The following is a 12,910-nucleotide window of genomic DNA, read 5'->3' on the forward strand; positions in this document are numbered from 1 at the left end:
ATTTGGTTGATCTTTTCAAAGAACCAACTTTTGGTTTTATTGAGTTCGCCAATGTTTTTCTATTCTTTATTTCATTTATTTACACTCCAATTTTTATTTCCTTCCATTTGTTATTTGGGGCTTAGGTCACTTTGCTCTTTGAGTTTCTTAAAGTGAAATATCAAGTTATTAATTTGACATAATCCTTTCTTTGTCCTGTTCTTTCTCAGTATACTGGCATTTATAGCAGTAAGTTTTCCTTTAAGTGCTGCTTTATCTGCTTCTTATAAATCATAGTATGCTGTGTATTTGTTTCCATTCATCTCAAAGTATTTTCTAATTTTCCTTGTGAGTTTCCCTTTCGTTGATTGGTTCTAAGAGTGTTTATAAAATTGTTTGTCTTAAAGATGATTCTGCCTGATATTATTAATAGCAATTTCAGTTGTCTTTGTTTACTATGGATGTGTTTTATCTTTTCCATATGTCTACTTTGAAACTACTTGTATCTTTGGATCTACATTGTATCTTTAGATCATTTTAAAAATGCATTCTGAGAATCTTTGCTTTTTCTTTTGAATGTTTATCACTTTGACATGTAAGGGAATTACTGCTAAGGTGGAACAGAATTTATGTCTGCCGCCTTTTTCTTAGTTTTCCATATGCACTATGTCATTTTCTTCATCTTTTCCACCACTATTGCTTTGTTTTGTGTTAAACAGATATTTTCTACTGCATCATTTTACTGCCTTTATTGTCTCTTTTTCATTTTTTATTTAAAAAAGTTATTTTGTTAGTCATTTCAGGGGATTCCAATTAATATCTTAATTTACCACAACCTAGATCATATTAAAACCAACTTAATTTTAACAGGATGCAAAATCTCTGCTCCAATATTGCTCTGCTTCTTCCCCCATCTTTGTGGTATAAAAATGATATATACATAAATTATATGGCATGTGTTTTGCAAAGAATAATCACCTGCCACCCCCACCCACTCCCGCCAATCCCAGAGGATGCCGGTGTGAATCCCTGGAACCCTCCACTGGGTTACATGGAAAGGGGAGTGAAGGCTACAGATGGAGTTGAGGTTGCTCATCATCTGCCCTGGAAACGGGGTGATTTTCTGGATTTCCCTGGGGTTCCAATGTAATCACAGGATCTTTATAGAGGAAGAGGCAGACGGAAGAGGGAGAACCAGATGAGGGGCACAGTGAGGACTTAATCTGATGGAACTGCCTTTGAAGATGGGGAAATGGGCCCTGAGCCATGGATGTGGGCAGTTGGAGAAGCTGGAAAAGGGGAGAAGGAAACAGGTTCTCCCCGAGAGTCTCCTGAAATAACAGCCCTGACAACACAGTGATGTTAGCCCATTGAGATCCATTCCAACTTCAGATCTCTAGAATGGTAAGAGAACAAATTTGTGTTATTTTAAGCCACTAAATTTGTAATTTCTTACAATAGCAATCAAAAGCTAATGTTGCCTGTTTTAAAGTGGTCATTGCTTTAGGAGGAAAAAGTTCAGGTTAAGAAGGTTCAGGATTGCCTGAGCAGGCACAGATACTGCCATTTTAAATAGATGCCTGTACATTTGAAAACGGTTGAAATGGCTCCTGGCTGTGGCAGGGCAGCAGGCTGGGGCCATGGCAGGCCAAGTGCAGGCCCAAATCAGACTGCAGGAGCTTCACATTCACTCTGGGCAGGCACCTGCCTCTCAGTAGCTCACTGAGAGATGAGGGCACCCAGCAGGGGTCCCCAAGGGAAGGCATAAAGAGGGAGCCAGCCTGAGATTAAGGGGCTGTGAAAACAAGGCTTTTCCAGAAGTCCTAGCTGGTTACCTTCACAGCTGCTTGCAAAACAGAGAAATTCTACATCCACTCACAGCAGCCATGTCCACAGGGTGCTCCAGACGGCCAGGAAGTTAAAGTCACGCCACCTGGCTGTGGAGATCAATGAGGCTGAAGTGCAACAGGAGCAGCAGGAATCCCTCCTGGGAGATCTCCAGGATGACATTCCCCCAGGTGACAGCCTACCAGGCCCGGGGAAAGCCCTGGCTAGTAACCTCACAGCTGCAGTGTGGCAAATCAAACAGAGCTGGAGTTGTCTGGTAGATCCTTGGAGCGGGTGCTGCTGCCCCACATGGACACCTTCCTGCAAGTGCATTTTGGCCCCATCTGAAAGAGCTTAAAGGAAAGCCTGCATGGCTTTTCCCCGGACATAACAAATCTGTTTCTTGATGTGGAGGCCAACCACCAGGCCATCACGATGGTCCAGGATAGTGCTGTGGCCAGGGCTGACTGCCAGGAGCTTGGTGGTAAATTTGAAGCCAAGATCCAGGAAAATGCTCAGAGAGTGGGCCAGCTGCAAAAGGATGTGGAGGACTGACGGCATGCTCGGCGCTCTTCCCTGTACACTCCCTCTCTGAGGTCCAGGCTGATGTGGACACCAAATTGAAGAGGCCAAACCCAGAAGGCCTTGCTTGTTCTTGCTTGTTGAGTTGTTTAAGTTCCTTGTAGATTCTGGATATTAGAGCTTTGCCAGATGCATAGTTTTCAGCTATTTCTCCCATTCTATAGGCTGTTTACTGTGTTGCTAGTTTCCTTTGCTCTGCAGAAGCTCTTTAGTTTAATGAAGTCCCATTTGGCAATTTTCGGTTTTGGTTGCAATTGCTTTGGGTGTCTTCATCATGAAATCTTCGCCAGGCCCTATGTCCAGAGTGATATTTCCAAGGTTATCTTCCAGGATTTTTATAGTTTTAGGACTTACATTTAAATCTTTAGTCCATGTCGAGTTATTTTACTTATATGGTGAAAGGCAGGGCTTCAGTTTCATTCTTCCACACATGGCTAGCCAGTTATCCCAGCACTATTTGTTGATTTTGTTGAAGGTTAGACGGCTGTAGGTGTGAAGGATTCTTTCTGAGTTCTCTATTGTGTTCCACTGATCTAAGTGTCTATTTTTGTACCAGTACCATTCTGTTTTGATCACTGTAGCCTTATATTATAGTTTGAAGTCTGGCAGTGAGATGCCCCTGGCTTTTTTTTTTTTTTTTGCGTATGATTGTTTTGGCTATTTGGGTCTGTTTTAATTCCAAATAACTTTTAGATTAGATTTTTCTAATTTTGTGAAAAATGATGTTGGTTCGATAGGGATAGTGTTGCATCTATAAATTGCTTTTGGAAGTATGGCCATTTTAGCTATATTGTATCTTCTAACCCATGAGCATAAATTATTTTTCCATGTATTTGTATTGTCCCTGATTTTCTTCAGCCACGTTTTGTAGATTCTCTGTTTCCACACAAAATCTAGCAGAATCACTCATTTATTACTCACATCGTGGAGGAAAAATGAAATAACATTAATTCTCTACTGGGTAATACAAGAAAATTCTAAACTCAGTAGATTTTTGGGAAATAGAACTCTATGTTGAAATATTAGTACAGAGCAATAAATTGCTGAGGAAATAATCATTAATATAATTTTTTCTTATTAAATAAAGAATTATCCTTCAGGACACAGAAAGAAACCCTGGAGGTCTGAAGTCTAACATGATTGTTTTACTGACTGTATCATTTGGAAGAAAGAGGTCATCATTCAAAAAGTACTTGATTTTTCAAACAAAAGCAGAAGAAAGAAAATGTTGACATACCTTGTTTAGTCAGCCAGAACTTTAATTGCAGGAATTCCATCAGGTAGCACCAATAAAAAATAGCATAAGATGTTAGGAATAACCGCTGGTAAAATTATTGACAAAAGGAATCAAGGTAGTGAATGAGCTATTGGGTCCATGGTGTCATCATGATCTGCTGGAGGCCACTGGACATACACAGTAGGTGGTGGGCAGGTGGCCAGACAGAAGGGCGAGTTTGATCAAGACCCTGCTCACAGGGGCTTTTTGGTATCATCTTTAACTTTCAAAAAGGACACAAATGTTGGTTTAAGAGATGAAGGAGAACCTGGATCACTTTTCCAGGGCAGTCTTTCCCTAGGCACTCCACGTCTCAGAGCCCACTGCACTAAAGGACCCGTTTTTCCATTGAGCCCCAACCCTGGCACCTGCAGCTTGGAGCAACCTCTTTCCTCCTTCGTCAAATCACGGTGTCAGCCCAGGCCCTGCACCTGACCAGGGGATGGAGTGGAGGGGCCTGCAGGACTGAAGCTGGTAGTGATGGGCCTGCTCCCTCACTCAAGGCCCTCTCTACCATCTGATGAGAAGGCCTAAAACATGGCAAGGGGTAGGGGGAGCCCATCCAAAGAGAGGGCTCTGTATTCCTGTGTCCTTGGCATTGGGTGGGCCTGCAGGCAAATATTCCTCCTTCCCCTTCTTCCTCAGCCTCTCCTCACACTGCAATCAGCACCCATAGCTCTGAAGGTGACTGTCCCTGTTCCACCTTGTTCATTCCTTGTCCAGCCCAGTGGTGCCCATGGACTTAAGCAGCAGCTCAGGTCCCCCATGTCTGAGTCCACTCTGCTCCTGGCAGGGCCATCAGCGGGCTCAGGATCTGGGGTGTGCAGGAGGGTGATGGCAAGGGAGCTGCCTCAAGGTCTGGACTCGAACCCCATGGGTCCATGGGACTGACTTTTTAAAAATTTTTTTCATGAGCAGCCTCTACTCTTTGCCTTCCACCTTAATTCCTGGAACCCAAGTCACTTTCTGTGGGAAGGCAGCCCTGCACCCCCTCCTTTTCAATTAGGTGTACCAAGGCTCTCCCAGACCCCTCCTTCTGGGATTACACTCATAGTTGTAGGGACCAGCCCTACAGGGCCTGTGGGTTTTTCTCTTCGTGTGCGGAGATGAGAGATCGTAGAAATAAAGACACAAGACAAAGAGACGGAAGAAAAGACAGCTGGGCCCAGGGAATCACCAAGATATGGAGACCTGTAGTGGCTCCGAATACCTGGCTGCGCCGTTATTTATTGTATACAAGGCAAGAGGGCAGGGTAAGGAGTGTGAGTCGTCTCCAATGATAGGTAACGTCACGCGAGTCACGTGTCCACCAGACAAGGGGCGCTTCGCTATTTGGTAGCTGAGGCGGAGAGAGAGAGGACAGCTTACGTCATTGTTTCTTCTATGTATTTGTCGGACTTCAATACTTTCACTAATTCTGCTACCGCTATCTAGAAGGCGGAGCCAGGTGTACAGGGCGGAACATGAAAGCGGACCAGGAGCGTGACCCTGAAGCACAGCATCACAGGGAGACGTTTAGGCCTCCGGATGGCTGCGGGCAGGCTTGACTGATGTCAGGCCTTCCACAAGAGGTGGTGGAGCAGAGTCTTCTCTAACTCCCCCGGGGAAAAGGAAACTCCTTTTCCTGGTCTGCTAAGTAACAGGTGCCTTCCCAGGCACTGGCGCTACCGCTAGACCGAGGAGCCCACTACTGGCCCTGTCTGGGCATGACAGAGGGCTCACACTCTTGTCTTCTGGTCACTTCTCACCGTGTCCCTTCAGCTCCTGTCTCTGCATGGCCTGGTTTTTCCTAGGTTATAATTGTGGAACAGAGATTATTATAACATTGGAAAAAAGAGTAACACTACAGACTAATGATTGATAATATTCATAGATAATCATGTCTATATTCTATGTCTAATACAACTATTCTTATTTTAAGTATTTTCTTTATTATACTGGAACAGCTTGTGCCTTCAGTCTCTTGCCTTGGCACCTGGGTGGCTTGCCGCCCACACATATCTCTCTCTTAGCCTCAGAGATGGAATCCCCCTTCCCTTGTCACACCTCATGTAAAGCTACCATGATGCACCTAACCCAATTAAGAGGACTGCCCATGTCTGAATTCCTGCTGCCTGCAGGCCACACACCCTTCCTGAACAGAAACCTGCTCTGAATCAGGCCTGAATTTGCTAAACCCTCTCAAGCTCAACAGACCCTGAGCCTTGGTATGGCACCACTGCACCTTTCCCTCTGGCCTTTGATGGTGAGAATCCATCAGAACTCAGGGCAGAGCTGCCCAGGTCATTTCCAACAAGCAACACAAGGTCTCATTCACCTGTCTCATGTCAGGATGAGAAGGTTCCAGCCATCGGGAGGGGTGGTACTCTGGGAATTCTCCATCCCTGTCCTCCCTCCTCACCCACCTGCCCTTTGCTCCATTCCCAATTCTGCCCCCATACCTGTCACTCCAAAGGACTCTCCTCAGCAGCCAGGTAGGATGAAGCAGGGGAGGATGAGGAGGAGGCTGCAGGGACTGAGGGTGGTGGCCATGGCTTTGGGTCAGACTGTGCCTGGGGCACATGAGGAGACACATGATGAGGAGGCAGCAAAGGATGAGGGTGGTGGCCGTGGCCCTGGGTTGGGCTGTGCCTGAGGACATGGTGGGTGGTGCTGAAATGGAAGCACAAGAGTGACAACCCTTGTCCAGGCCCCAAATCTGAGGAGATGCCTCCTCAGCTCCTGCTGACCCAGGTCATCCTGGAAGGCAGAGGTTTTGTCCCCTCTGCTATGGGGCAGCCCCTGGGACAGTTCCTGGGGTAAGAAGGGAGAGGGGGTGTCCCTTGGCCTCAGGAGCTCACAGAGCTGCTGAGGGAAGCAAGGTGACAGCAAAGCCCACCCTCCTGCTGTGGCGGAAGAGGAGGTGACACTCCAGGGTGGGGGAGGGGAGGGTCTCGAGGCTGGCCTTGGAGGAGGTTTTGATGGATTTCCAGAAACAGACCAGAGGAGGAAAGGAAAAGTGATTCTCAAGAGGGAACACTAAGGAGAAAGGCCTGAAAATAGTGACACCTGCAGTTTCGAGGCTGGTGAGAAATCCACAGTGTGGGGAACAGAAGCAAGTGCAGTGAGGAATAGGAGTCAGGAGGGAGAAGGAAGAGGAGGGTGGGAGAGCACAGGCATGCCAGCACCCCCAGGAGGAGCACCCCACGAGGAGGTCATTTTAACCTAAACGTGTACACTGGGATGATTGAAGCTGAACTCAAGAACTAACTTCTTGAGATCACCATTTCTGATCTCATTTGAGATCCCCGTTTCTTTTTCTCCTGTTACCTCCTGCACTTGGCTCCAGGGTGCTGTCCATGCCCATCAAGAAGTCCTCAAGCCATCCTGTGCAGTCTCCCATTGAGATGTAATGGAAGGACATGGTCATATCCTTGTCATTCTCCCACTTTTCTTTCATCTTTCTGGCTCCAGGATGAACCGTTGTCCACATTCTCTTCTCTGAGTCAAAGAGGAGGAAGATCTGTCCATCGAAACTGAACTGCCAAGATCCGCTGCTGTGTCCTTCGGCTTTCTGCTCACAAGACATCCTTGCCTGCAGGGTGAGGGGTTCTGCCCCCATCAGAGAGAGATCAGCTCTGGCCTTGACAGATATTGAGCCCCCATCCTCTTCCACTTGCAATTTCCTGGTCTTACTTGCTCTGCCACATCCTGGCCTTGCCTCTAGACGTCTTGCGGGGTAAGATGACCTTCCTATTTGTATTTTTACATGAAAACTATAAATGTCTCTAACCTACCACTGTATCTGCTCCCTCCTGTCCTGGGCCATCTGAAACTTACCTCTTGGTATGTAATTCTCCAGCTGAATGCCAAGTAGTTGCTCTGTGAGCATGTCTACCACCTCTCTCAGTACTGGGTTCTGTGCTTTCCAGGCCTTTGTGACATTTAGTTTCTTCCCCAAGTGACTGATGGGTATGACTCTCTTGTTGCCACAGTCATAGCGAAGAAAAGTCTTTTTATCCACCTGGCCTTGAACCGCACACCACCGTGGTCCAGGTCTGAACTTAGGGATGACGGTGATGTCATAGCAAAGAGAGTGAGGGTCTGTGGAGAAAGGCAGGTGAGAGTTGGGTGGGGAGAAAAAGACCCCTAGATACCCCTCCTCCACACTGTGACAATAAGAGGAAGCCTCTGGAGGGCTGGGCTGGCCCAGCAAGGAGTGCCCCCTCCAGAACTGTGGTGTCCACAAGATTAAGGCGAGTGCTCCCCACTTCCATGAGGGCAAAGAGGAGGAGGAGGAGGAGGAGGTCTCTGCCTGCTGAGAAACCACATGTCCCCAGACATGTCCCACTGCCCCTCTGTCCACATCGGTCAACACATGACCTTGCTAGAAAGGTGCCAGGACTTCTAGAGGAGGAAGGGCCTGGATGGCAGAGGATCTTCAGCAGTAGCCCACATGGACTGTGGGAGGTGGGACAGGGTGTGGGGGCTGCACCTGAGGATACTGGTGCATGGTGGGACGGAGTGAGGATGGAACCCAGTTGGATAAAGAAGAGTTAATTGTCATGGTCACAGGATTTAACACGTTGGCAAAGCCCCTGGTGGTGGTGCTCATCTACTATGAGGATGCCTTCCTGAAACCTTGGACAAAGGGATGGTCCACACAGCAAGAAATAGAAAAATCTGAAAATCTAAGGCAGGCAGTAGATGGAGGGATCACAGGCTCAGAGAAGTGCCCAGGCTGGAGGGGTCTGAGTGTGAAAATCCAGAACAATGTCCATCTGCTGTGCTCATGGGAAGCCTGGAGGACTCCTGTTTACCTGGCATAAAAAGAAGGCCCCATGAGAAGGCACCAGAATGGGATGAAGCTCAGGGATGCCTATTGCTGAAGGCCAGGGTTGGGGGCAGGAGATGCTCTTCCTGAAATGGGCTCCCAGTAGTAATGGGATGAAAAATCCTGAAATAACAGATTCCAGGTGGAGGCTGTCAACTGTCAGGAGCAAGGAGGGTGCAATGATGGAAATGATTAGAGAAGTCACAATGCCAGCTGGAGACCTCAGTCATACAAAGCTATGCCCATGGCTCATAGAACAAAGGGGTCCAAGATCCAGAAGAGATGGAAACCCAACCTGAATAGTGCTGGATTTAAATAATTACAAGAAACAGAGATAAAACAAATGATGGATGACCAGGAGGCTGAAAGTAGCTAGTCCTTCAAGAACGAGGCTGCTTTGCCTAATTTGCAGAATAAAGCCACTTCTCAGACCCTGAACCCATGACTAGAAGAAGACACCAGTTTCCAGTGAGGAAGGACCCTTTAACCCCGCAGCAAGTGCAATGATTCTTTGTGGGCTTCTCCAAACGTATTTATGGCCACTAGAGTTTGCTATGAAGGGCAATTTTGTAAACATGTAAAGGTGTGCAGGGAACATATTCTCCATTGTAACTACTCAGCTCTGCTGTTGAAGCTCAAAAGCAGCCACAGGCAATCCATGAATGAGCGAGGCTGGACCTGCCTTAAGTGCCCAATGACCCAAGACCCCCTAAGATCCTAGAGGTACATGTGGTTCCAATGTCTAATTGGGGAATCACAACATAGATTCCATGTGAATGTTCAGAAGCAAGGCACCGCCACTCACAGCAAGGAAATCTCAACATTAAAAAGTGTCTCCTGTAGACTACTGGGCCTTGGCAGAGATGGGGCCTTTAGTCGTGGAAGGGCCGTGACCATCCAGCCTCAGAGCTGCCCATTACGGGTGGGCTCCTCACCCTCTAGGTCATTAGGAAGAGAGGCCTGGCAGTGAGAAGACACAGGTGGTTCTCCAGGGATGGGCAGGAGAAGGGCCACAGGGAACCGGGAAGCTGCGCAAGCAGTTGGCCCCAATTCCCAGGACACCACGTGGCTGCACCCCCTTACCCTCAGCTTACACCTCAGGTTTCAGGGAAGGTCACTGATGGCCCCCGTGGACCATAGATGCCACTCAGCAGCAAAGGAGGGGAGAGTAGACCCTGAACCATGGGACCCCCACTCCCATCACATCCACACCACCCAAAAGCCACAGGCAAGGTAGGACCACCTTCTACTCTCCAACTGACACCTGAGACACCACTTGGAGATGACACCATAGGGGATGGGGTACTATTTGCTGGTACACTGTAATCCCCTCATCTGGGGTCAGCGACCTAGGACAGGGTCCAAATCTGGTCCCCCCTCATTTGCAGGTTGCCATTGCCTGCTGTTGCTCTACAAAGGGACAGGACTGGACACTGAGACGGAGAACCCACGGCCTGCAAAGATCACAGGGCATCCTTCCTCCCTTTCTAGAAAGGGTTTGCTGACCCCTGTCTACACACTGACTATTCTCTATGACGCTGGCGCCCCAGTAGGAACAACAGGCAGGTCTGGGCCCCAAGGGCAGAAGTGGGTGCCTCTACTCACCAGAGTTCCCAGGGTCATCCTGGAGGAAATGGTGCTTCCCATGCCCCCTGCACAGGTTCTGTGGGGAGCTTGGGGTGTGTTTGCTGGAGTGTGTCCTCAGGCAAGAGGCAGAAGGTGTCACGTGGTGTAAGAGGTCGCGAGGGCCCCTTCATGGATGGGGAGACCTCTGGGGTGACCAGCTGGGCTGAGGTGGGGAGTAAGAGGATGTTACCTGGGTGGTGGCAGTGGATGGTGAGGGGAGGGTGGGAAGTGTCTGCTGAGCCGCTGGGTGCAGGTGAGTGTCTACAGGAAAGTGCAGGGAAAAATTAAAGGGCACGCAGCCCTGGGGGTGCTGGAGGGTTTGTGTGGTTGAGAGCGGGTGAGAACAGAGCAGGCTGGTGGCTGGTGGGAGTGTCTGTGATTGTGTCCCTGTGCAACCCCACTTCACCCCTGTCCTGACCCCAGCTCGGGTTCTGGGGGCTCTGGTTTCTCCTTCCCGAGGGCGGGTGGGACTGCCGGGCTGCACTAGGGATCCCCGCTCCACGTCGCCCTCTGCAGCCCTCTGGCCCCTCCACTCTCTGGGGGTTCCTTTCCAGCCTCCTCTCTGACCAGCTCCTCCCCTCGGAGGATAAGTAGCCTCCGGGAGCGGATCCGGCGGGAAGGAGACGCGGAGGGAAACTGAGCGGGGGCGCAGTCCGGGGTGATCGCACGGGTCCTTCCAGAAGCCTCCCCTCCTCTGAAGCCCGCAGTCCACAGCCCCCCACGGTTGGCCTCCGCCCCGCTTAGGCTCCATCCCCGAACTCACCGGCCAGCCCGGTCCTGCACCAGCTGGACAGCAGGAGCAGAAGCGGGAGGCGTAGAAGGAACGCGGGGCTGGCGGCCGCTGCCATTGGGGAGTTGGATCGCAGGGGACAGCAGAAGCGAAGCCCAGCCCGTGGATCACCTGGCGGCTCGCAGGCTGTCTGAATGCAGCCCTAACCTACAGTAAGCCCTAAACTCTAGCACTCCTTCTGCCCCGCCCCTCGGAGGAAACACACCCCCTTTGCTGAGCCGCTAGCCAATCAGGTGTCTCTCAGCCAAGTTGCTCAACCAAGTCTACCTCACTTTCTATTTCAGCGCTCGCGCACTTCCCCCTGCTTCAGCCAGTCAGACTTTGCTGGCTGCCTGCCCGGGACCAGTCCTGCCAAAGGCTTCTTTCCATGACCCCCTCATGTAATCATCACCGCAATTTTTTCATTTTGTATTAATCCAATGTGGATACCGATGCACAGAAAGGTGAAGAAAATGCACAGAAGTGTTCAGCCGCGACAGGGTCTCCCTGTCCTCGCCTGTACCTGCGACACCCGCCTTCCCTCTCCCTGCGTTGCAGAGTGTCCCCCACCCACCGTCCTGTGCGCAGACCCAAGCCCAGTCCCATCCCCGCGGCCTCATCCCAAATCCCGAGTGGACGTGGTTATAGCCTGGGCTAGGTTTGTTTGTTTGGTTGGTTGGTTTTTCTTTCTTTTCTTTTTTTTCTTCGTGACAGAGTCTCGCTCTGCCGCCCAGGCTGGAGTGCAGCGGCGCGATCTGGGTTCGCTGCAACCTCTGCCTCGCGAATTCAAACGATTCTCTTGCTTCAGCCTCCCAAGTAGCTGGGACCACAGGTGCGCACCACCAAGCCCGGTTAAGTTTTGTATTTTAGTGGAGACGGGGTTTCACCATGTTGCCCAGGCTGGCTTTGGACTCCTGGGCTCAAGTGATCAGCCCGACACGGCCTCTCAAAGTGCTGAGATCACAAGGGTGAGCTACCACGCCTGGCCCGGGGCTAGATTTTATTACAGAAGCACCAGGTTTTCAGAGGCTTCAAAGAAGATATTGTACACTAAACAATTGGTTAAGATAGTAAATTTTATGTTCTACTTTTTTACCAAAATTAAACAGGTTTAAAAATTATCTTAAAAATATATGTCTTGCTGGGATCTGCCCAATGCGGATTGGCAAAAAGACTCTGCTCATTAAAATCTTTGCATTTTAATGCAAAGCATTGAAAACCTTGTCTCTAAAATCACAACCTGTGAGACACCTTGCTGATTTAGAAAGCACATCAGAGATTGGCCCTGAGCTCCCCTTAGAACAGTGCCCCACCAGGTGTGGGGATGGCCCAGGGGACTCAGGAGAGCAGGTTCAAATGAAAGCTCCCCATAGCTACTAACTGCCAGCGCTTGCTTTGGGCCTGTTCCCCCTGGGCAAGGACCAGCCATCCTTCCAAGCCGTGCACAAATACCCCCTCCCATGTGTGTCCCTCATCTTCCCACATGAAGGAACACCCTCCTGCTCCCTGAGGCCTGGATCCACAGTGATGGAGCGTATCCGGATCTCCCTGTGTGACAAATGCTCACACATTTCTTTGCTTCTCTACTGGAAGCATGAGGTCTTTGAGAATATACTAGATCTGTTTACAGCTTTTGAGGGAAAAAAGCCCTAGTGGCCTACTGTTGCTCAATTAGAATGTGATCAATTGTGTTTCCCATGGGAGCAGGAGGCAAGGGAGGGGTCTATGCATGCGTGGAGCTCACTTTGCAGCACACCCATCTGTGGCCAACCATTGATGCCTGGATCCATGGCTGCACCCACACCTCTGCTCAGTCCCTGGATGGTCCCTGCAGCCATCCTCAAAAGGAAACCCCAATTGTATCCTTGTCTTAATTATCATGAGGGCATCTGGAAGTGGTGGCAGACGCCAGAGACAGGTGAGGGTCCCAGTGGTTCCTGGCAGCTGTGGAGGGCTTAGCTTAGGGTGAGGACTGGACAGAGCCCCTGGGTCCCATTCTGCCCCCAGCCACTCAGGCAATATCCTCTTTTCCCCTTCT

General features: G+C 49.6%; 2 protein-coding genes across 14 annotated transcripts in view; one reads left to right on the plus strand and one right to left on the minus strand.

Moving 5' to 3' along the window:
• Nucleotides 1-3,515: 3,515 nt before the first annotated feature.
• RAET1G (retinoic acid early transcript 1G) lies at nt 3,516-10,970 on the minus strand. The gene is made up of 5 exons (XM_518800.7): nt 10,867-10,970; nt 7,484-7,747; nt 6,974-7,255; nt 6,106-6,316; nt 3,516-5,003 (listed from the first exon to the last, which is right to left on the minus strand). The coding sequence occupies exons 1-5, from the start codon at nt 10,949-10,951 to the stop codon at nt 4,838-4,840; spliced, it is 1,008 nt and encodes a 335-aa protein (XP_518800.3). The 5' UTR covers nt 10,952-10,970; the 3' UTR covers nt 3,516-4,837.
• LOC112209499 (UL16-binding protein 2) overlaps nt 7,248-12,910 on the plus strand; it is a 29,851-nt gene continuing 24,188 nt past the window's right edge. For 7 of the 13 annotated variants that reach the window (XM_054686417.2, XM_054686413.2, XM_054686414.2 and 4 more), the window contains exons 1-2: nt 10,953-11,045; nt 11,178-11,704. The gene's annotated coding sequence lies outside the window, so the exon portion shown is untranslated. Of the gene's footprint in view, nt 7,383-10,952; nt 11,046-11,177; nt 11,705-12,579; nt 12,732-12,910 lie in introns of those variants that run through there. The other 6 variants (XM_054686416.2, XM_054686412.2, XM_054686419.2 and 3 more) reach the window with 5 other exon arrangements.

This window comes from Pan troglodytes, chromosome 5 (assembly GCF_028858775.2).
Source record: "Pan troglodytes isolate AG18354 chromosome 5, NHGRI_mPanTro3-v2.0_pri, whole genome shotgun sequence".
Classification (NCBI taxonomy): Eukaryota; Metazoa; Chordata; class Mammalia; order Primates; family Hominidae; genus Pan; species Pan troglodytes.